The sequence below is a fragment of the Glycine soja genome, chromosome 9, assembly GCF_004193775.1.
Source record: "Glycine soja cultivar W05 chromosome 9, ASM419377v2, whole genome shotgun sequence".
NCBI classification, from domain to species: Eukaryota; Viridiplantae; Streptophyta; class Magnoliopsida; order Fabales; family Fabaceae; genus Glycine; species Glycine soja.
In genome coordinates this window covers 40,983,903-41,006,755 of record NC_041010.1, presented here as the reverse complement: position 1 = coordinate 41,006,755, position 22,853 = coordinate 40,983,903, and the positions used below count along the sequence as shown (strand labels likewise).

Genomic DNA, 22,853 nt, shown 5'->3' with positions numbered 1-22,853 from the left:
TTTCATTTTAAACGTCCTTTCAATATAGAGGATATATAATGCAATGATCATTTATTTATTCTCTTACATTCCACTATATTAAAATATGTAAATAATAAAATGATAATTTTGCTTGATTGCGACTCATTTAATTTTATAACTTATGAATGGCCACTGGAAACAAACAAGGCTAGGGGATAGGGATTTATCATTCACTAGGTGGGTGCATGTGGGCTCACAATCTTTCTGTTCCCATCTTCTGCTCCACAATCAACATGTGCACTAGATTCTTAGCCCCCAGATAAGCCTTACATATGCTTGTCTACGTTGGTCATGACAAGAAGTCGTCCACACATAAATTCAAATTTAAAGCATCGAGGCTAGAAATGCTCATTTTCCACACTTACTAGCTTGTTCACGAACCACTAAAATCGGTAATTTAGTGTTTACGATGACAAGGGGCTTGAGTAATTTTGTTTTATTTAGAGCACATGTATTTTGTATAAGATAAAACGATAAAATTCTCTTTTTAAAAGTATTTAATATAATTATATATTTTAAATTTAAATTTTAGATGTCTGATTAAGTTAAAATAATTACACACTAGTTAATCTTTGATGAATTTGAGTGATTTAAATGAGTAGTGTAGAAATCTAAAATTATGTAACACTATTGTATAAATAAAATAAAATAACAATTCGATTAATACAAATAATATCATTAATGTAAGATTTCATCCATCATTTGATTCTATACTTAATTAGTTAACTCTTCGATTTAGTCACTGTACGTGGTTAGTTTTCGTCGGTGTAAAACTGCTAAAAAAATGGATACGTACAAAGTTGACATAAGTATAGCCGTATAGGTATCAAATAATTAATTAAATCTTAGTTCATATTTACATTGGTCAATCACTGATCAAGTGAGTCAATTATAGTTTTAAAGGCTGTCTAACTGATGCAAGATAAACAAATGTTTGGATGAGAACTAAGATGTGAAAGGAATCCAGCAACAGGTGAAACAAGGAAAGCTAGCAAGAAATGGCACCAAAACCAAGGGAAGTGCTGAATATTTTTTTTAGCTAACGACACTATCCTCTGCTTCATCACCACTTGGGAATTAGACCCCACACACAAATACAGCGGTAGGTGAGGCTTGTGGAGCTGTGATTGTACCAAAAATTTCACATGCCCCCATTCTTATGGTTTGTTACTCTTTTAGATTTTGTCATCATTTATTTATTTTTTTACCCTCTATTTGACATAATGTTTTTTTCTTGAATGTTTCCGTTAGTGAATGGCTTAGAAAGAAATTATTCCACGGAATTGCTTGGCTCATATTGTGTCTTTTTCCTTTCCCTTTTTACTCTAATAGTCCAGGCCAGTCAGAAAGGGCTGGTGCATGTCCTCCTCATCAATCCCATTTTGTCTAACATTGATTCCATATTGAAAGGCTTTGGTTTATCCTTTGTGATGACATGAAGTTCTATTTCTAAATTCTAATTTGTATAATGCAATATCTGTCGACCCCAAAATATATTTCCAACACTAATAACTTTATTGGGAGCAACTAAAAGTACCGAGAAGTAAAACTCAAGGTTTTAAATTGCAATTACAGATTCATCACAATTCTTGATATGGCGAGAAATTGCAAATAAATGTGACGGATGCAATTTTGTATCAGTTGAAGAGTCCTCAAAAACCTTGACATTGCAGTCAGATTTTAAAATCTTGGTAAAACTAATGTCCATTTAGTGGCAGTTATCTTTTTCAGTAAAACTAATTTATCTGTCGCTTGGTCTAAAAAAATAACAAACTAAGAAATATAGTATTATAAGTTTAATAACTATGTTTCTTTTTGTCAAACTAATAATTGATAATAGTATGATGGTTTTGCTAATAATAATTCAATTCAATTGATTTTCAGATTTGCCTCTATACCTTACACCGATTGTTCTTTTGTCACATACAGATGTCTATTTATTCTCTGATCCATTTTGTTAACTCCAATTAATCACCTGAATAGGACAAACTAACAGGTAATATAATCAATGAACAAATAAAATTAATTAATACACATTTAACAAAGCTTAGAAGTAATGAACTCTGAATGATAATTACCCTTTTACAGCATATGGTACTATTTACAAATGGTAACAGCCTAACAGGCACTATAGGCTCCTCAAACCAACTCATAGCCAAAGAAAAAAATTGAGAAGATAAAGAAGCATCAAGCGCGCGCACACACACCCCTCTCAAAAAGAAGAACAACATGTCAAACTCCACATGTACAGAAATGGAAAAGGATCACACAATGACAGCACAACGATCCTCTTACATCGCCGGCTGCATGATCTCCCCTTCGTGCTTGCCAATCCACAAGGAGTACGAGTACTCGCGAATCTATTACAGCCCCAGAAAGAGGGTGAGAAGGTGGAGGAACATCCTCAGAAGGTTCATGAGGGAGAGCAAGACCTTGTGTAGATCCAAGCCTATGTCCTTTCAATATGACCCTGTTAGCTACTCCCAGAACTTTGATGAGGGTTGCCATCTTGATGAACCTAGGCCAGGCTTGCAAGATGTTAGGTGGGATTCACATCATTGATTTTTTGTAACTGTGGTTATTACATGTTTAGGCTTGAATGTAAGAAGGACAATGAAATGGCCTTTTGTTTTTGACACATGGCAGGTTTTAGTTACTGCATGGTACAAACAAATTAATCCTTCTTCTAGTTTGTATATGGTGTATCTTATTCATATTTTGTCATAATACAAAAGTTCTATTCATTGAAAATTAATGGGTTTTTTGTATGTGTGTATATATATATATATATGGTGGATCTACCAGTAGTACTAGTAGTGATATAGTAATATGTCATTTATATTAGTTGCTTTACTGTGCAATCTTTTGATTGCTGCAATTCTGTTTTTGTTATTTGTAGTGCTGCTGTGTTCCATTGGTTGGATTCTCAATAGAAAAACATGAAGCAGTACTTGGTTACCTAAGATTTTATCACGTAATGCACTTCCTAGTCAGTGATGAACTAGAGCATGCCTAGTCTGGCTCATAATTAAGTAAGAACACACCCCCCCCCCTCCCTTCATATTTTTCTGGGTGAGAAAAAAGAATATGCTCTACAATTGAATTTTGTTTGGATTATAAAGGCAGAAGAATGCAGATTCTGGGGGTGTGCAGTTAATGCATTTCTAGCAGAGAAAGTCTCGGGAATATGATGTATGGTTGATATATTTATGACTTGTAAAAGTCACTGCACCATTAACGGGGTATATATCCTTAATTTATGTACATGTACAAAAAAAAGAACATGTTAGTGGTATCTGGAATTATTGTGTACAGAAACCTGAAACCTGCATTTTATTTCTCATTTTTTTTTTAAAGTTTTGGGAAGCATAGTTACACTTCTACTTGTTGACTCGTTCTTATTATTCTACTGCATAAAGGGACAATTATTCCGTGGAATTAGAATCCGATATGAAAGTACAAAGAAATCGTGCTTGCATTATGCAAGAAAAAAATGAAAAATGAAAGATAAGAAGAAGAATAGAACAGCACTACTAGAAAAAGTGTGTTCTACCACAAAATGATAAGGTTCCTCGTCTTAGTAAGTAAGGCCGCGACCACCTACTTTTTTTTTTTTCTTTTTCTGTTTTAATTTCTTTTCACCACGTGCTCTCTTTAAATTATATTTTTGTAGAATTTTGTTAAAATATATACAGATAAATATCCTATTTAGTCCCTTAATTAGTGTTATTAGACTTGATGAAAACAAAGATACTGACATAGAGAGTAGAAATAAAAATATTTAATGCATACTTATAGAGATAACAATACTAAGTTCGGAAGCAACCTATAAAAGTTTGAGGTTTATATATTTTTGGTTTATATAATTTAACATTTTTTAATTTTCATTCCTAAAAAAAATTGTTTTAATTTTCATAAAATGTATTTATTTTATTTTTTGTCATTAAAGTGTTTTAGATAATATTTTTTTTCACTTTTAAAGTATTTTTTACTATTTAAAGTGTCATCTAAAGCACTTCAAGAATAGAAAACAAAACAAACATATCTTGGATGGAGTAAAACAAAAAAATAAAATCAGGAACGAAAATGAAAAAACAGGACAATAATTATTTAAACCAAAGCTTGAGAAAAATATTGTGAAAATCTAAGGAGAAATTGAGAATTACTCAGTAGGTCATGAAGTATTAAAAAAAATTAATTGGGTCCTTAAACTTTTTTTTTTCAATTGGATCCCTAAATTTGTTTTGTTTTTTTAATCTTATTAATTTTCCTTAACAAAATTTTAAAAAAAATTGTTTTGTTTTTTTCAATTGACCCAATTAAAAATAAATATAAGTTTAAGAACCTAATTAAAAAAATAGTTGAAAGGCCTAATTAAAAATTATCAAATAATTCAAACATTTAGATTAATTTAGTTAACCTTGAAATAACTAAAGAAATTTCGGAGCTCTAATTTGACAACTCCGCGAAATTCTACCAATATCAAAGATAAGGCCTTAAATTTATTTGGTATTGACATGCTCCATGGTTAAAACCTTTTGCAATTGACTTTCAAAAACTTCAAAAAAGTACCCATTTTTAGTATCCAAAGAAAAGAAATTTGAGGCCATATTCCTCTAGAGGTTGTTAAAAAGAATTACCAAAAAAAGAATCAAAATATTATTAAAATAACATGTTTCACACGTGACACATTTTATGGGTCATTCCTGTTACATAATTATTAGTCATCTTAACAAAGAAGATTAATAAAGTTAACATTAAGGACTAATTTCATATCATTATGCAAAAAAAAAAAAATCACAAATTTTAAAATATAAGAAGCTATAATTGATTTTAAGTGGAGCCAAAAACACATTATTTTATCCATATGTAGCACATGTATTCATTACCATGACAATTGCCCGAACCAGAACAGGAAAACTGGTCTACATTGGACTCTTTCATATATGTACTTGGACTTATTTAAAAAATGGTAAGGAAAAAGTCCTGAATACACAACTTTTCCAATAGAAGAAAATTTTATCCCTTTTAGTGAGTGAATTTCAATCCCTCACGACCTACAAATAGTTCTGGAACACTAACTTCCATAAACCAAGATATGGGTAACGTATTAATCAATCAATGGCCGACAATTATAAGGTAACCTGTTTGGTGTGGAATTTATACACTTGGATGACAGGTGTAGTTAGCAACGTTTTTTTTTGTTATCATATGTTATTATCATAAATATTTTATTATTTTTGTGAGATTTTCTTTTCCAATGATGTTTTTTTCATCTACCATAATTTGTTAGTGCTAGGAACTTATCTCACTTGGGGTTGGACCACCTGTTTCAATGATTAATTAATTAAAAGCGATAGAAAAGATACTTTGTTCCTCTCTCGCGCCTTCCTTAGATATTCTGTTCTCTTCCCTTCACTGTGCAAGTACCATCAATTAACAGCCAGCCATTTTTTCTTCTTCTTCTTCTTTAACCTTATTTACGTGAGTATTCAACACTCAACATGCCCTGTGCTTCGGTGCAGAGAGGTATTATTGTATATATATGTTCGTTCCGTTTTTATTTCTTAAACATCTCTGTTAATTACTTCCATGAAATGCTGTTGCATAGTATTTTCGGCGGTGATGATCTGATTGATATAATTCTAACACGCGCTAACTGTTGTGTGAAGCTAGAAAAGTAACAGTTTCAGTTGTATGTAACAAAATTGTATTTGCATATAATCTCACACGTACACGCTGCTCCATCAACTAAGTCACACCTTCTTGATCAGCGTTACTAGTGTAAAAGAAAATACTAATGAACTTTTATATATAAGAGCATAGTTATTTTTCACTAGAGACAATTTTGCTCAGGAAGATCACCTATGACCGATAAAGCTCTTCTTAGAGAAAGACTTAAACTTGAGATTAGTAGTTAAGTTGGAATATTTTCATAATAACAATTGATCTACATGATTGGCGGTAAAACAATAATTGGCTTAACATGAGAGTTTTGCACCTTTTTAAAAATAAAAAAGGACTGAACAAAAACTGGTAGAATCACCTCATAGTTGCAAACGTTTAATTTGTTGTTTTTAATATTCAAGGGGTTCCCTACAGGAAGATATTGAAAATAGGTGCTTCTAGAGCTGACACGTGATTTAAATTTTTCTACATTAACCATGATTTAACTATTCCTTCAACAGAGAAGAATTTGTGTTGGATATATCTCATAGTTTATAGTTTATGTCAAAGGAATAGTTAGTTACAGAAGGAAAATTTTATGTCCATGCTGTGTTATTCAAGATTTTTTTTTTCCATATGCAGTTTTACAAGCAGATATCATTTTACTGATTAGATTTTATATAACCAATACAATATCAGGAAGTGCATTGTTCTCTGCTGGGATTCTCTGAGTGAAGTGAGTAATATTTATCCCCAAGAACTATTCACTTCTTTGGATGTGTATGATTATTATGCTGCAATATCATTATGACTTTCTTTTCCAAATGTAATACTAAAATATTAGACCAAATTAGACGTGACCTTCATTTTGTGGCAGTGTCCAATGTCTCACAAACTTCTTGTTCAGGCTGGCATAACTGAAGTTGGACCAATTCTTGTGGATTCCCTCCTACATGCATACCATATGAAAGTGGAATAAATGCATTTCTGCTTGTTGTGGCCATATCTGTTGTACCAAAGACCTGGGACATCAAGCCTCATTGTTAAGCAATTGTGCTTTCTTTTGTTGCACTTCATGGCCTAAGTGAATATAAGTCTATTGTTGCATAGTTGTGTTGTGTGTGTTCTTGGTGATTGAGGTTTACCTTCTTGTAAAGTTCCACATTTTCCTGGAAGATAAGGTTTCCCTGTATGTGAAAATATAAAGATCAGTCAGTGTTATAAAATGTTTTAGAGGAAAATTAGCAAAGGTTATTTCTCAGAAAGACCTTTCGGTTCAGCTCTTGGATTTCATCTTTCAGAATTTGTTCCTGCAGAATTTGATTAAACTTGTTAATTGTTTCTAGCGTTCAGTTTGTCCTTAATGAGATTAATCAAGCAAGCACATTTATTTCCATTCCTTCTCAGTGTGAATCTGAAAAGCACTTGACCTTTTTCATGCGGACACCTTGGAGACTCAGTTCCAGTTGATTCTCTAGATCTTGTAGGTTTCTGACAGTCAGACCATATAGCTGTTCTCCCATCAATTGCCTGCGTCCTCAAAATGTTAGTGGTCTTATGCATAGAACCTAATGAGATACAGAATCCATTCTCTTTATGTAGTCACCATTATTTGCTTAAAGGGAAAATATTTTTTTTTTTCATTTTACTGTTTTGGAGTGTATTGCATGGTGTATTAGAGTAGTGTTTGATTGATGCGGAGCTCCATGATAGAATATTTATTCTACTGAATTGTTTACATAATGCTAGGATTGGCATGTTAATACTAGGATTCACGTGTGATGTTTTCCTTTTCTTTTTCTTTATTTAATTCAGAAAAAAAAGTAAAGGAAGAAGAGTCATTACTTCTATCAAAACCTTCTTTATGGATGGTACCTGTTGGGACATAGTATTAATGTTTCTTGTAAGTAGTCTAAGATGGAGGTAAATGAATGCTGCTTCTGCATGGACTATTTTTCATGCTATTCTGGAAAAGGTAAAAACTACTTGTGTGAGTAATTTAGAGCAAGGCAATATTTTCTGTAAAATTTAAATATTTAAGTCTATGTTTCTTCCAAGTAGGCTATGCAAGATGATGCTTTATTTTGTAGGAAGAGTCTGTATTTTTATATCTTGGATCTTCTTGTGAACCATAAACTCACTGATACAGTACTAGAGGATTTCAATCAGCAGGTCCACACTTCTATAATTCAATCTCACTTCTATAAGTTTTACTTAATATAGAAGTGATATTCTGCTGTATGTCTTTCCTTTTACTGTTTGTCTTCACTTTTTGAAAAAATGAAATTTAGGTTTCCCTTTTATATTTGATATATTTATGTTGATATAATTGGGGGGTAACAAACACAGGTGGATACTTAATGGTATTGTATGGGATTAGCCATTGCATTGTTTTTCGGCTCCAAGGGTTCTATCAATGTAGCCGAAATATGAAACGAGTATGATAGTTGTTTAATATATAGGATGTCTTAGTTTGTAACTTTGGATTTGTTTTTGCTTCATGGTTTCTTGATCTAATTTTTAGTTTTTCTGCAAATTCAATTGGAGGATGATTTCTGTCGGCAAGAATTAGGATGCTATTTCTATAAAATATCAACAATATATCATGAACATTTTGTTGGATTGAATGAAGCATGCTATGAGCCTATGACACAGACAATCTACTATAGTACGGTAATATCTTCTTGTCTGACACTGAAGTGTTTCCCAAATAGTACCTGTTTTATTTACTTCTGTAGAATAATAAAAGAATTTGCTCAATAAATCAGAATTTAGCAGAAAGTTTGTACCGGTGGTTTTCTTGTAGATTCTGTAGTTGCTGCGTTAAAATTTCTGCCTCCCTCTGCCAAAACTAGCAATTATCAAGTAAAATGATGTAAGTAAAGAGTAACACAGAGGAAAAATAAATGCAAAGGGATTTTTTTTTTAAAATCATTTTGACTTAGATCCTATTTGAATGTTTCAACACGACCCACAGTAGGATATGAGATCATTGTGGTGTATTTAGGAGCAGATTATCATATTTATACTAATAAGTATATCCAGATGCAATTGTTTTTTTTTTTTTGTGTTTATATTAGAATTATAGAGTCAGTATGCTGTTTCCTTTTAGAAACAAATGAGAGCCACTACAGAGAATAGTATAGATTACTCTCTTTCATCTCTTTTCATTCCTCACACTTTCATCCATTTTCATTCATCTATACCAAACCCATTGTAAAAGTTTGATAGGTGCTGCATTTAAAGTCAAATCAAAATTCAATCCCTAAGAAATAAGGTTGTTGTCTTAAATAGAGAAAAGTAGGACAGTAATATCCACTCCAGGAAAAACATAAAATTCCTAATCTTGAATAGTTCCCCAAAATTAACAATCATAGTTAGCATAAAAAATTAAAAATCTAATTCCAACATAAAACTTTTAAAAGCCTTGTTATTCATTAACTCCCTTTAGGTCGTTGTGGTGGACCAGCAGTGACTCACTGGGGGTATTCATTTCCTTTTTCCTCTAGTTTGGAGGAAATAAAATCCTTAGCATTTGAAAGGGAGTAAGGGATGAATGTCCTTCTAAACCTTCCTCTGTTTCAGATTCTGTCTCCTATTCATCCTCACCCATCTCCTCAGCCTTCTCCTTTCATCCCAAACAGGTTCATAAGGACCATTTTAGAAAATAAATGGTTTCAATACAGAGTTAAATGCTAGCAACTTGTGTTTCCCTTTAGAAAATACATGCTTAATTTCATGTGATGAGATTTATATAATTAGTATTGAAGATAAGTAAATTCATTAGGTTGAAAACTTTGGATGCGCAATTGATATCAGTAACCAAAATATGTGGCAATAGTTCAGCATTGTGACTCAACAAAAATAAACTTTAATATTACGTTACTTATATATGCCATCTCTACTCACAAATATTATAGATTACTGAGAATACTGTTTGGCTTAATGCTTGAATATATTCTAGCGATACTATTCAGTCAAAAGAAGCAAACTTTTTTTCTTTCTAAATAGAGTTATGTTCAAATGGTAGTAGTTTATACCATTAAAACAATAGTTTGTTTGATTTGGCTAATCAGGATTTTACAATATCAATTGTTACAAAAATAAATGTGATGTTAACCCTGATTAAAGTTGGATTTTAAGTTAGGAGAAATCATGTTTGATCCTTGCTTACATTTGTCTTACACAGGCAGTTTATATGCTGCATTCTGCTGCTATTTTGAATTTGTAAGATATGAATGACATTATAGAAATACAAACACTTTGTTGATGATTCTGGAAGACATGTTTCATGTGTGCATTCTAGCCCCAGGAATTAATTCTAGTAGACAAAAAAGGGGTTGAAAAGTCGGCTTAATTGCGGTCACTCCAACTTGCTTTAGTTGTGGCTTCTTTGGAGGCTGTCTTAATTACAGCACCCTTGCCTCAAGGGTGGTGGCTTAGTTTCATATCGATCAGAGGTATGACTTAAATAGAACTTATAAAACTTGGATAGTTCTCACCTCACAGGTTGGTTTTGTGGGATTTAGTTTAGCCTTAGACTCAAATACTAAGATGGTATTAGAGCGTATATATATATCTTAGATCTATAAGGGCCAGTTGCATTAGCCACACTTTAGGCCGGTAGTCTGTCTTAATTGTGGTTATCCCTAGCTTGTCTTAGTTGTGGTCTCTTTGGGGCTGCCGTAGTTGCAGCCTCTTAGTTGCCTCAAGGGTTGTCACTGTTCTCACTTCTCAGTTGCTGAAAGATGAGAAATTGACAAAATATATGATTATATCGTCTAGGGGGGAGAGGGTTTTGATATCGCTCTTTGCCTATAAGAACAAAACCTTATACAGTTTTGTTTTAAGGTTCTGTGCAAAATTTGTCATATTGGACATAACTACGTGCTTAATGATACTATTAAATAAATACACGAGTAAGCAACACAAAAAATAATTAAACGATGATAGTCAGACTTCAAGTACATTTTGCTTATAGCGGGTATTTATGGCTGATAAAAGATAAGGGACAATTCTGAAGAGTGGTTAACAGGAAGATACCTTGACTTCGGATTCTGGATTCATCTGATGGTGATGTTCTTCCTTGCATGTGTTATATCTCTCGATCAGTGATTTCATGCTGGGAACATAAAAAAGTCTTTTCATTTTTTTTTGTTTTGATTTATGAAATTAAGAATTCAATTGATCAAGGAAAGCTGTATCTAGAGAAGACACAGTGAAAACACATAGCACATCATACCCCCAAAAAGATATAGTATTTATGATCATTAGATTGGTTTCCTTGAGAAAATGTAAAATAATGTAATAAAGGTCGGGTACTGCCATCTAAAGACTCACTATTGAGACAACCTTATTGATAAGAGATTCATTACATTATGAAATTATTGTTTCAAATTTATAGCTCTCCATTATGCACTAATCGTGTGTCTACTTTCTAGTTTTACAAGTGCCGAATTGCTGGCTCCAATTCAATGTTCGTGTGGTTCTACTTGCATGTGGTTAATATACTTTTTTTTATCCTCTTGTTTTGCCCTTTGACAGGGTGGAAATCAAACCAACCTTACTCAAAGGCTATATTATGGATTCTGCTACATTGTGAAGGACCGGTAGTTAAACCCCTCGTGTATGAACTTGATAGCTCAATCGGTAAAGAAATGGGGCATGACTTAGAGTAGGACTTATACTGGTCCTAGCAAAGTAGTCAAGGATTCAAGATAGTTGTTTTTCAGTGATTACTCTGTGTTTGACTTCTTCACAAATAAACTATAATTTTATTTTATTTTATATATATTTTTCAAGTGACCTATTGACTTCTTCAATATATAAAATATTTGCACACTATTGATATGTTTGGTTCTTTTATCTTATTCTTTTCTTTTTTTGCTTAGATTTGGATTAACTTTTAGATTATGGCCTGTCCCTGGGGAGCTTTTCAATTTTTTGTAAGTCTACCATTAAAAAATTTCTAAGGTATGAATGTTAATTTCCATAAAGTTTATAGGTATTTATGAAAAATGAGATTTTTTTTAAAAAAAATAAAGGTTAAACTATAATTTTGGTTCTCTTTTGATTCTTTATCTGTAATTTTAATCTTTCTATTATTTTTTGTGACTTTAGTCCCAAAATTTTTAAAATATAAAATAATGTGTGCAAAATTAAGAATCAGACAAATTTTTTAAAATTTAGAGATTAAAATCACAGAAAAAAATAAGAGACCATGATCGGTGATAATCAGTAATTGAAAGGAATCAAAATTATAATTTAATAAAAAATAATATATATATATATATATATATATATATATATGTATCTAATATTTAATTTTAATATATTTAAATGAGTTCTTTTGGGAAAATTTATCAACTAATTGTTAATTTTACAAAAGGATATGTACTTATCCTACCTCTACAGAAAAAGGGTACAAACAAGATATGTAACATTTTGTGGCAAAAAGCACATGACGAATATTTATTATAAGTAGCATGATTAACAACCGAGTTATTGGTTTGGAAACACATTAGTTTCAAGGAACACTGGTGAACATGAAGATATCAAAGATGATAATTAACATTTTATGGAGTAAAACATTATCGATAGGTTTCAATCCTATATGCATCCCCAAGAAATATTATAGTAATTTGGCATTAATTTAATATTTGAATAATTCAATTATTTTCTATGCTACAAAGAAAGTCATTTTATTTTTAGGTTGGCCTCGATCGTGCCAATTATTGGTGGGTATTCTAGAGGTGGTATATAGGTCTCTAACATTCAAGAAACTATAGCATATGGTGGGTTATAGATACCACAAAGTTATTTAATTAACAAAATAGAACAAGGGAATTAATTTAAAGTCTGAATAATTCTCAATTGAATCAATGAATTCTCTACTAAACAAGGAAAGTAATTTAATTATAGTCTGAATAATTCTCTATTAAATAACAGAGAATTACTCAACATCCCATCCTGCAATAATGTGTTCTTGAGCTCTCAATGCTTGTCTAAACTTCTGAAATCTTGCTTTTTATACTAAAAGCGCAGAAAATTATACCAACAACAATTTTTTATTAGTTGATAAAGTATTTTTTTTTATACAAATAGTGCAGAAAAAATGAGCTCATTTAAACATACGAAATGAAATAAATTCGATTCACAAGCAACACATTATATCTTCTCTTATATATTAAGCTATATGTTTTATGGAATGCATACAAAAGAAGTATCTTTTTGCATTTTGAAATTATTAGTTACTTTTTTATCTTAAGTTATACTAAGTATCATTTTATTTTGGTTTGTATTGAAATTGACCCGTTTTTAAGGAGGAGTACTAACTAAAATATACTATCAATTATAGATAAAAGAAAACATGGAAGTTAGGGATTCCCTTCTTGTCTAGTTACAAATGAAATCCAGACCCAAAGGTTTGTTCATGCATGAGATGAATTCTGATTGCCAATTAAGTCATATATATATATATATATATATATATATATATATATATATATATATATATATTAATGATATCATGATGAAATAACACGAAATAACAAAATTTATGTAAAATTATGTGTAATTATTATATTATCTCGTATTATTAGTTTGTGATCATGTAAATCAATTTATTTTTAGTCTAGATGTAATCTTAGAAATTTTATTTAGATAATCAATCTGTATAGCTCAATCTTAGGAGATTTTGTTATAACTCTCTTGTATATATTTATGCCTTAGCAAAACATAAAATACAGAACAAAATTATTTTGTCATAGAATCCTTTATGGTATCAAAGCCAACAGGTTCTGTTTGAAATTTGGTTACAATGAGTCATCATGAATAGGAGGCTCCTAAGAATGAGTCTCATAAACAAGAAGAACATAAGATGGTGAAGAAGACTTCATCACCGTATGAATTGATTTCCAACGACAATCCGGGAACTAGACGAGGAAAAGGAGGAACAATGCGTACAAATGTTGTGCACAGTGGTGAAACAAGTGCAGACACCAGGATCTCAGAAGGAGACAGTTCAGGTTTGACTGGGCTTACTACAGAGTAGTGACAGACACTGGTAGAATTACTAAATGCTCAGAAAACAAACTCTAATGACAAGATGACAGGTGAACGTGATACCAATACTTGGATAATTGACACAAGGGCTTCCAATCACATGACTAGAAATCTGAATCATATGCATGAGCTACACGATATTCAAAGTTGTCCAGTTGGACTTCCTAATGAACAACATACAACAGTGATTAAAGAAGGAAGCGTGGTGCTAGATGGAGGCTTAAAACTGACTAATGTTCTCTATGTGCCTAAATTGAATTACAATTTGATATTTGTTTCACAGATGATGGATGAATTGAAATGTGTTATTCAATTCACTAATAAGTTATGTGTTGTGCAAGACCGTATTTCGAGGGTGCTGATTGGAGCAAGTGAACGAAGGGATGGTGATAACTGCTAAATAATTGTATTTTGATAGTAGAATATTAGTCAAATATTGGCTTGAAATTAATTATTTAGCAGTTATTTGTGATTGAAAGTTAGAAAATTAATTAAATTGAATTTTTGGTTGTAGATATAAAAATTGGAGGTGTAACAAGCAAAAAGGACAGAAAAATTGAAGAAAAGAAGAAAATTTGAAGAAGGAGCGCGCGTCACAGGCTAAGCGGGCCAGGAAGTATACGCGCTAAGCGCGGGGTGTCGCGCTAAGCGCGTCTACGAAGGCCCAAAGCCCACTTCAGTAGCTATAAATAGAAAGCCAGTCCAAGGGACAGAGGACACCACCACAGAACCCCCTCTCCTAGGGGTTTCATTTACTCCCTTTCTTTCTTTCACCCCCTTCTCATTGTAAAGCCCTCATGACTATGAGTGGCTAAACCCCCTAGCTAGGGCATGGCAGGCCTAAAAAGTCAATGATGTATGGAGCATTTCAAGAGTTATCAATAAAAAAAGGATTTCCTTCCAGGTTCTTTTATTTACCGTTCTTTCTTTTTACATCCTGTATCTCGGAACTTACTTTCTGTTAGGGTTTAGTCCACTCGGGAGAGAGTAAAGCATAATTAGGGGTAAGGAATGAATACTTGAATCTGTTTTAAGGGTTAGGCCACTCGGGGGAGGGTAACGCTTAAGAGAATACTAAAAGGAGGAAATTATCGGGTTATCTTTTAGAGGGTTTTTCCTTCCAATTTCTTTTATCTGTTTTTCTTTCTTGCTTATTCTGCATCTCGGACTTTGTTTTCTGTTAGTCTTTAGGCTACTCGGGAGAGGGTAAAGCCTAATTAGGGATAAGGAATGAATGCGTGAATCGATTTTAAGGGATAGACCACTCGGGAGAGGGTAACGCTTAATAGAACAATAAAAGAAAGAAATCATTGGGTTATCATGACTTAATGCCTCAATGCCCATGCTTTAGCAAACATCCAGAATTAGTTCACTGAAATCCATATATCTAGGCTGATTAGACTTGTCAGGTTTTAGCGATTTTAATATATAGATTTTATTTCCTATTTTTCTATTGTTGGTTTTTCTTAGAAGTAGTTATTCCTTATTTTACTATTGGGTTTTATTAGGAGTAAGTAGTTAGGCTTAGTAGATTTAGACTTTATTTGAATTTTGTAGAATTAGTTATCTTTATCGCAATTTAAATATTTTATCTTCTATTTTGATCTTTCAATCTTTTTCTTTGATCTTCTAATTTTATCTTTAAATATCTTATCTTTTCTTTACCTTATCTTCTATCTTTCTTTATCTTTTATTTTAAATTTTTATCTCTTGCTTTTAAATTGGATTTGCATTAATCTAAGTACAAACAAAGTCCATGTGGATTCGACACTCGGACTTCTGAGAACTTTATTACTTGTGACGATTTGGTACACTTGCCAACGAATTAACAGATGGGCTCTATTTCCTTAGAGGGGTTCGAAATGTGAGAGCTCACAAAACTGATGGTTTGCATTCCATGGACTTGTGGCACAAACGGTTGGGACATCTTTCCTTGAAGATCACCCAATTGATTCCTGAAGCTAGAAAACACAAAGATAGAAATGTAGTGAATAAAACATGTGAAGTCTATTTTAGAGCCAAACAGACTAAAGAGAAGTTTCGTTCCTTTGAGTGAACATAAAGCCAATAGTGCATTTGAATTAGTTCATTGTGATTTATGGGGACCATATAGAACTCCTTCTACTTGTGGTGCTTTTTATTTCCTAACAATAGTTGATGATTATTCACGTGTTGTATGGATATACCTATTAGCTGATAAACAAAAAAGTATCAACAATGTTTCACAATTTTTTTGCTCTACTTGAGAGGTAGTTTCATAAGTCAAAATATTCAGAAGTGATAATGGAACGAAATTCACATGCATTAAAAGATATTTTCTTGATCATGGAATAATTTTTCAGAAATCTTGCATCGGAACACCCCAACAAAATGGGAAAGTGGAACGAAAACATAGACATATTTTGAATGTGCCTCAAGCACTGCGATTTCAAGGTAATCTTTCGATTAAGTTATAGGGGAAATGTATTTTAACTGTAGCATATTTGATTAATCGAACTTCTTCCACTGTTTTGAATGAGAAAACTCCATATGAGATGTTGTATGGGCAGCAACCTGCATATGAACATTTGAGAATATTTAGCTCCTTATGTTATGCCCATAATCAAAGAAGGAATTGTGATAAATTTGCAAGTAGGAGTAAAAAATGTATGTTTATTGGCTACCCATATGGTAAGAAAGGGTGGAAGTTGTTTGACTTAGAAACAAAAGAGATTTTTGTCTCTCGAGATATTGAATTTGTTGAGACCAAGTATCATTTTTCTATTGGTGTTACTACCAAAGAAGATGTTCCTCCTTATATGTACTCAAACAGGCACCTCGTTGTTGGTTTACCAACTTGTCTGCTGCACTAAAACACTATGGATTTCGACAATCTCTGTCTGATTATTCTATTTTCGTCTTGCAAAGACCGGGGGCACATTTTGTTGTGTTAGTGTATGTTGATGACCTAATCATTTCGAGAGATAATCATGAAGCTATCATCGAATTTAAAGCCTATTTACACAATTACTTTCACATGAAAGACTTGGGGATCCTCAAATATTTCTTGGGTGTTGAAGTGGTGCGATCTTCCGCAGGCATCTTTCTTTGTCAATGCAAATATGTTTTGGACATTATAGCCAAAGCTGGACTTCTGGGAGCTAAGTCATCAAATGTGTCAATTGAACAAAATCATCATCTAACACTTGCCTTTTCCTCATCTTGATCAGTATAGGCGGTTAGTAGGTTGTCTCATTTAGCCTTGTTTTACCAGACCTGAGCTTTCATACTGTGTGCATGTGCTGTCTCAATTTATGCAGACACCTAAAGAGGCCCATTGGGAGACTGCTCTCCGTGTTGTTCGATACCTGAAAAGGAATCTAGGACAGAGTGTTTTGTTGCGTAAAGATTATGACCTGTAACTATCTGGTTGGTGTGACTTTGATTAGGCTGGATGTCCTTTAACTCGTAGGTCCCTTACCAGATGGTTTGTTCTACTTGGATCTTCTCCAATTTCATGGAAAACTAAAAAACAACAAATAGTATCTCGCTCCTCTGCTGAGGCTGAGTATTGATCCATGGCAGCTATAACAGGAGAATTGAAATGGTTAAAATGTCTTTTTCATAGTCTTGGTATCTTTCATTCTTGGCCTATGCGACTTCATTATGATAGTCAAGCAGCACTTCATATTGTCAAGAACCCAATTTTTTCATGAGCGCACCAAGCACATCGAAGTGGATTGCCACTTCATTCATGACGAGTATCTCACTCGCAATATTGCACCTACTTATGTTCTTACACATGCACAATTAGCTAATATTTTTACTAAGGCTCTTGGTCCCACTCAATTCACCTCTTTGTCGTGCAAGTTGGGGATATGTAATTTACATGCTCCAACTTGAGGGAGGGGGGTGACAATGATATCATGATGAGATAACAAAAGATAATAGAATCTGTGTGAAATTATGTGTAATTATTATATTATCTCGTGTTATTAACATGTGATCATGTAAATCAATTTATTTTTAGTTTAGACGTAATCTTAGGAGTTTTATTTGAAGAATAAATCTGTATAGCTCAATCTTAAGAGATTTTACTGTAACTCTTTTGTATATATTTATGCCTTAGTAAAGTATGAAATACAGAACAAAATTATTCTATCATAGAATCCTCTATATATATATATATATATATATATATATATATATATATATATATTAAGGTTTAAATTTCGAATAATAAAAAACAATATAATAATGCATGTTCAGTTTAGTTTATTAAAAAAAAGTTTTCTTAAACTTTCAGTGAGGTTTCAAAAAACTAATAGCTTTTCCCCCTTAGTATTATGATTCTATGTTTTTTTTAGCTTTTTGTTTTCAAACGTGGATATATTTCATTAATATTTAACACTTTTACATCATTACATTTTGATACATTTATTAATACTTTATTCGAAATATGCTAATAAAGTTGGGATATAGTAAATATAACTAACTAAAAATACTTGGTAACGGTTTGAACACAAGGAAAGGTGTCAAAAGAAAAATAATTAATGATGTTTAAAACAATTTTAAAAGCTTAAATATAGAGAATTGGTTATATAAATTTCTCCCTGCTGATAGAAAAAATGGGAAATGATTTGGTCTAAAAACTATGATAATTAGTTTCAATCAAAATTGAAGTGAAATGCAACCAATAATATTAACCTGATGATATATGATCTCCCTAACTAAAATTATTGTTTGAGCATTTAACTTTATGTTTTTTTATAATTAATTAACACGTTGCCTAAATAAGAAACATTGTTTAACTATTTTTATTAATAAAAAATGAACTTTCAAGGCCAAAAAACGCAAAAAACAAGGACACTTAATTTAAGCACTTATTTTAATTAACCACATCCTTATCATTGAAGTGAATTTTTAAGTAAAGCCATTAAATCTATTTAACATTATAGAGCTTGCAAATTTAAAATAAACAACCCATTTAAGTATTTGCATTATAGATGTTCTTAGTGGTCTAAACTAATATTTACTACTAAATTTTGTCATTAAAAGAAATTATTTTCAATCAAAATATTTTATAAAAAACACAAAATTTACTAAACCGTACTTGCTTTTTAAAAAAAATACTAAACCATACTTAATATTAAATTATAATCAGAAATGTCTTATGAAGAAATGATGCATTTTCAAATTTTATAAATTTACAACTTTATTCAACCTAAAAAATTCTGAATTTTTTTAGCATTTCTATATATTCTTCCTTAAATCATTCCTTTAGACCTTTATGAGGAGCAGATAATCCACACGCAACACACACAATAATATTTAAATTTTCTTCAATGTTTGCTTGCATTCCTTTATACCTTTACGAGAAGCAGATAATTCACACACACACACACAAAAGAAACAATTTTCAATTTTCTGCAAAGTTTCTTTAAAGGTTTTTTTTATTGGATAAAATCGTTTGTACTTTCAATTTATTTTTAATAAAAACAAAACACAATTCAAACCTCCATTTTCTGTGTTTAATATTTATCTGCTATTTTCAAATGTTTAACTCGACATTTATAATTTATCACATAAAGAAGCTCAATTTGTGTTTTTTCTAATATGAAATATTTTTTAGCCACTAATATGTAATAATAATAAGTATTACAAAGAAGAAAAAAACTAAAGAATAAGTACAATCCACTTATACTATTTTTTTTTCAATTTGTTTGTGTTTTTAAAAGAATAAATATACCACCTTTTTTTCAATTGAAAAATATATGTTCAAATATTTTAAGATAATTTGATATTTTTTTTAAAAAACTGAAATTAGAAAAAGGAAAACAGTTTCAATGTTTTTTTTAAGTAGAAAAGGCATTTTAGAAGAGAGAAAATTGTTATAAAAGGTTTTTTAAAATTTAAAATTTTATCCAACAAAACGAGTCCTTATTCTCCATGACGTTGTAGACTTTGGTTAAAAACCGGAGGGTTCAATGCATCTACTAGCATAATGTTCCTGTTTGAAACTCCAAGCAGAATGGGGGTTTATATTGATTATCATGATCTAATTAATACTAAGAAGCAATACAAGATTGAAAAGCACTCACTCCAACTTGGCAAAAAAATATATATAAAAAACAAGAATAATATAATGACAATCAAACCTATATACCGAATCAAAATTGCTTAGAAAGCTAGGTTTTAATTATATGATAATTAAGGTTGTCTACATCAAAACTAGTGGTGACAACACTTTATCCGATGCATGCATTTGCCAATGATAATGATCCTAAATGGAACTTGAATATTTGCTTTTGGGAAGGGACATACTCTAGCTAGCGATCAGTGTGCTGCTTGTACCTAACACATCAACATCCTGAATGATATTTGACATCGACTAATTAAAGGCATGATATCAGCTAAAATCATTTACATTGATAATGCCTAAAGTTATAGAAATATTAATGGAATCATTCATACCTTTATATATGTAACCTTCTAAAATTAGCAAAACTAGGTTGACAGGCATCAAAGATAATACGTTGAGATTTGGTGGCAGCACTACTGGCCAATGATTTGGTGGATAATACGTTGAGATTTCTTTTTCCTTTAATGGACATAAAAGTTCCACTTTAAATTTCTATTTTTCCACCTTAATATTTGCTGAAACTGCCTGTATATCATTATCTTAAACTCTTAAACCATATATCCATTGTCATATACAGAATTTCCCAATGTTTTGCTGAGTAAACCGTTGGATTGGTTAGTTAATTACGACTCAAGAATATATAAATGTTCAATATAATATATATAGGTCATGCTAGACTAAGAAATTATTTCATATTAACCAATATAATATTATAGTTCTCTCTTCTCAGGGGCTCTCTGCCTTTGGATGAGAACACAGGAAGATTAGGCTCAGAGATATGATGGTGTACATATCCATTCATAAGCTTTTAAGGATAAGTTTAATGATACATAGTTGATCCTAAAAATATTATCAAAAACTAACAGCTGTTCTTTTTCATCATAGTTCAGCATAGTGCACACATTTATTCTGTTTCCAAGATGATACTCTCCCGGTATCCTACAAATTCTGGCAGGTTAAATCCTGATTCATCAGCTTTATTACTATCTATTGTCAGAAACTTGAGAAAAGTGTTGCTAATAATTCATATGACTGGGCTGAAAAATATGAATATGCATGCTATTTTTTTTTATTATTAACAATAATCATAATCACTCACTGGCTTCAAAGTTTAATCACACTTAATACTCATCATTTTTTTCAGGTAATATATTATGTGGGATCAAATCTAAGTGATCCTTTCTGACAAACTCATGTATAGTAATTATGCAAACATATAATTACCTAATTACTATAATTAATTACATGATTTCACATAGAAGATTCTCTTAGTATCGATCACTTGCCTTGAACGTGATCTCTTTGAACTTGTAGCCATGCATATTTGTTGCATCATATTTTTCAAGAGTGAAATTTCTATGTAAGGTTAAGAATTAAAATACATGGGAATTTCAGTCAAATAGAGACGAAGAAAATTAAGGTTCAGATAACAGATAAACATACATGTTCGGACAAGATCTGTTCACATCATGAGCATATTTATATATCAGACTGTTATGGGACGTGTATATATATATATATATAAGCACATAAATATTCATGATATTATAGCAATTAATTAAAAATGATGATGATCAAACCTGGTGCTGGCATATTCATAAAGCTTTCCCGTGCTGGAGAATATGACAAGGCCAACTTGTGCGTCGCAGAGGATTGCTAGCTCTTTGGCTTTCTTGATCAATCCCTTTCTCCTCTTTGAGAAAGTCACTTGCCGGCTAGTGGAATTGTCGATCCTTTCAATCACAATCTTCCCCCTTCCCATATTCTTCCCCACTTCACACTAATTAGGGTTTCTGAAGTAATTAATCACATATATGCGTAAATAGAAAAGTGAATATATATATATAATACACAAAGTTCAGTAAAGTTAATTATTTCTTACTTGGGTTTTTGGACGGTATTCAAGATGGTGCAAGAATAGTACTGTGGCGCTGCCTTTCCATTTATTTTTTGGGTGGCAAGTTGGGAGAGTTTTATAAGCAGAAAAAAGTTATGGTCGCTGAGTGAAAGTTGTATAAGCCGCTTGTGGTGGCAGTGGCCAGTGGGGCAGATTACTATGCGGGTTTGAATTAAAAAATTGGATCACTGATATAACCTGTGACTACAGTTTTGTATACTTTCTACAGTGAAGTATTCAAGGATAAATTGTATTACTTCAATAGTTTTGAGAATTTTTATGGCGCCGTCAGCCGTATAAGCCTCTGACACGTTAAAGGGTACATATATACTAAGTTACTAACCAGTTAATGGGATCTTTGTGATGTTTCGAATAAAAGCACGTTTAGATTTTTTTAAATAAAGTTTAAATTTTGTGGATGAAAAAATATATATTTTAAAAGAGAATGCATTGCAAATTATTATTTCAACTTTGAATTGAAATGTGTCAAAAATTAATATTACTAGTTATATAAACTTGCGAGTTGTGCAGACATAAATCCTTTTATTACAATTAGTAAATTAAATTAAAAAAAATAATAAAGAGATAGTTATGATGCAAGATTTTTTATGACAAGAAAATTATAGAAATGTGTTGTATATATCACTTGGTTTGACGTTGTTGGACAATGATGATTTGATGTTATTGGAGATGAGAGTTATTTAATTCAGGAACGATATATTAAATAAATGTATGTCAAACTCTAAATATGTAGAAAATAATTCAAATGACTTGATTTTTTTATTCGGTAGTAAATTTAAGAGTCTATCGAATTTGTATCATGTGTAATCTGTGTTTACTAAAAAAAAAGTTTACATACGAGTCAACTCACAGAATATAAGAGACTCATAAATTCGTAGTAGTTAACGAGTTAACTAAAAATTAAAGTCTAACCATCATGCATGTCCCCCAACTTAATCAAAAGATCCCAAACCGAAGCACGAGTAGTAGGAATAAATAAGGCATATATACTATTGAGTAGACTTGTTATGGAGGTCGACTTTTCTTATTTAGCCTGAGTTGAGACACCCGAACAACTTTGAT

General features: G+C 31.6%; 2 protein-coding genes and 1 long non-coding RNA gene across 5 annotated transcripts; 2 read left to right on the top strand and 1 right to left on the bottom strand.

The window, feature by feature from the left end:
• The first annotated feature begins 2,101 nt into the window (after nucleotides 1-2,101).
• LOC114367334 lies at nucleotides 2,102-3,331 on the top strand. Its single transcript, XM_028324497.1, has 2 exons — nucleotides 2,102-2,564; nucleotides 2,921-3,331. The coding sequence occupies exons 1-2, from the start codon at nucleotides 2,251-2,253 to the stop codon at nucleotides 2,952-2,954; spliced, it is 348 nt and encodes a 115-aa protein (XP_028180298.1). The 5' UTR covers nucleotides 2,102-2,250; the 3' UTR covers nucleotides 2,955-3,331.
• A 2,033-nt stretch (nucleotides 3,332-5,364) lies between these two features.
• Nucleotides 5,365-11,481, top strand: LOC114425718. The gene is made up of 4 exons (XR_003669270.1): nucleotides 5,365-5,550; nucleotides 6,331-6,424; nucleotides 6,566-8,361; nucleotides 11,233-11,481. It is a non-coding gene; the product is annotated as an uncharacterized LOC114425718 (long non-coding RNA).
• LOC114425717 (MADS-box transcription factor 23-like) lies at nucleotides 6,269-21,905 on the bottom strand. 3 transcript variants are annotated; one of them, XM_028392669.1, is made up of 8 exons: nucleotides 21,756-21,905; nucleotides 21,454-21,666; nucleotides 10,732-10,810; nucleotides 8,478-8,530; nucleotides 7,119-7,218; nucleotides 6,957-6,998; nucleotides 6,834-6,875; nucleotides 6,269-6,710 (listed from the first exon to the last, which is right to left on the bottom strand). In XM_028392669.1, the coding sequence occupies exons 2-8, from the start codon at nucleotides 21,633-21,635 to the stop codon at nucleotides 6,552-6,554; spliced, it is 657 nt and encodes a 218-aa protein (XP_028248470.1). In that variant the 5' UTR covers nucleotides 21,636-21,666; nucleotides 21,756-21,905; the 3' UTR covers nucleotides 6,269-6,551. The 3 variants fall into 3 exon arrangements, with proteins under 3 accessions (XP_028248470.1, XP_028248469.1, XP_028248468.1); XM_028392668.1 differs by having other exon boundaries at nucleotides 8,478-8,539; nucleotides 21,454-21,653; nucleotides 21,756-21,902; XM_028392667.1 differs by having other exon boundaries at nucleotides 8,478-8,539; nucleotides 21,756-21,901.
• Between the last annotated feature and the right edge of the window lie 948 nt (nucleotides 21,906-22,853).

What these genes read in the sequence shown, in the direction of transcription:
- LOC114367334 (XM_028324497.1), top strand. Translation starts at nt 2,251, where the DNA reads ATGTCAAACTCCACATGTACAGAAATGGAAAAGGATCACACAATGACA. An exon ending in CCAGGCTTGCAAGATGTTAG is followed by an intron (nt 2,565 to 2,920) that starts GTGGGATTCACA and finishes TGTTATTTGTAG; the next exon opens with TGCTGCTGTGTTCCATTGGT.
- LOC114425717 (XM_028392668.1), bottom strand. Translation starts at nt 21,635, where the DNA reads ATGGGAAGGGGGAAGATTGTGATTGAAAGGATCGACAATTCCACTAGC. An exon ending in TATGAATATGCCAGCACCAG is followed by an intron (nt 10,811 to 21,453) that starts GTTTGATCATCA and finishes TTATGTTCCCAG; the next exon opens with CATGAAATCACTGATCGAGA. An exon ending in ATCCAGAATCCGAAGTCAAG is followed by an intron (nt 8,540 to 10,731) that starts GTATCTTCCTGT and finishes GATAATTGCTAG; the next exon opens with TTTTGGCAGAGGGAGGCAGA.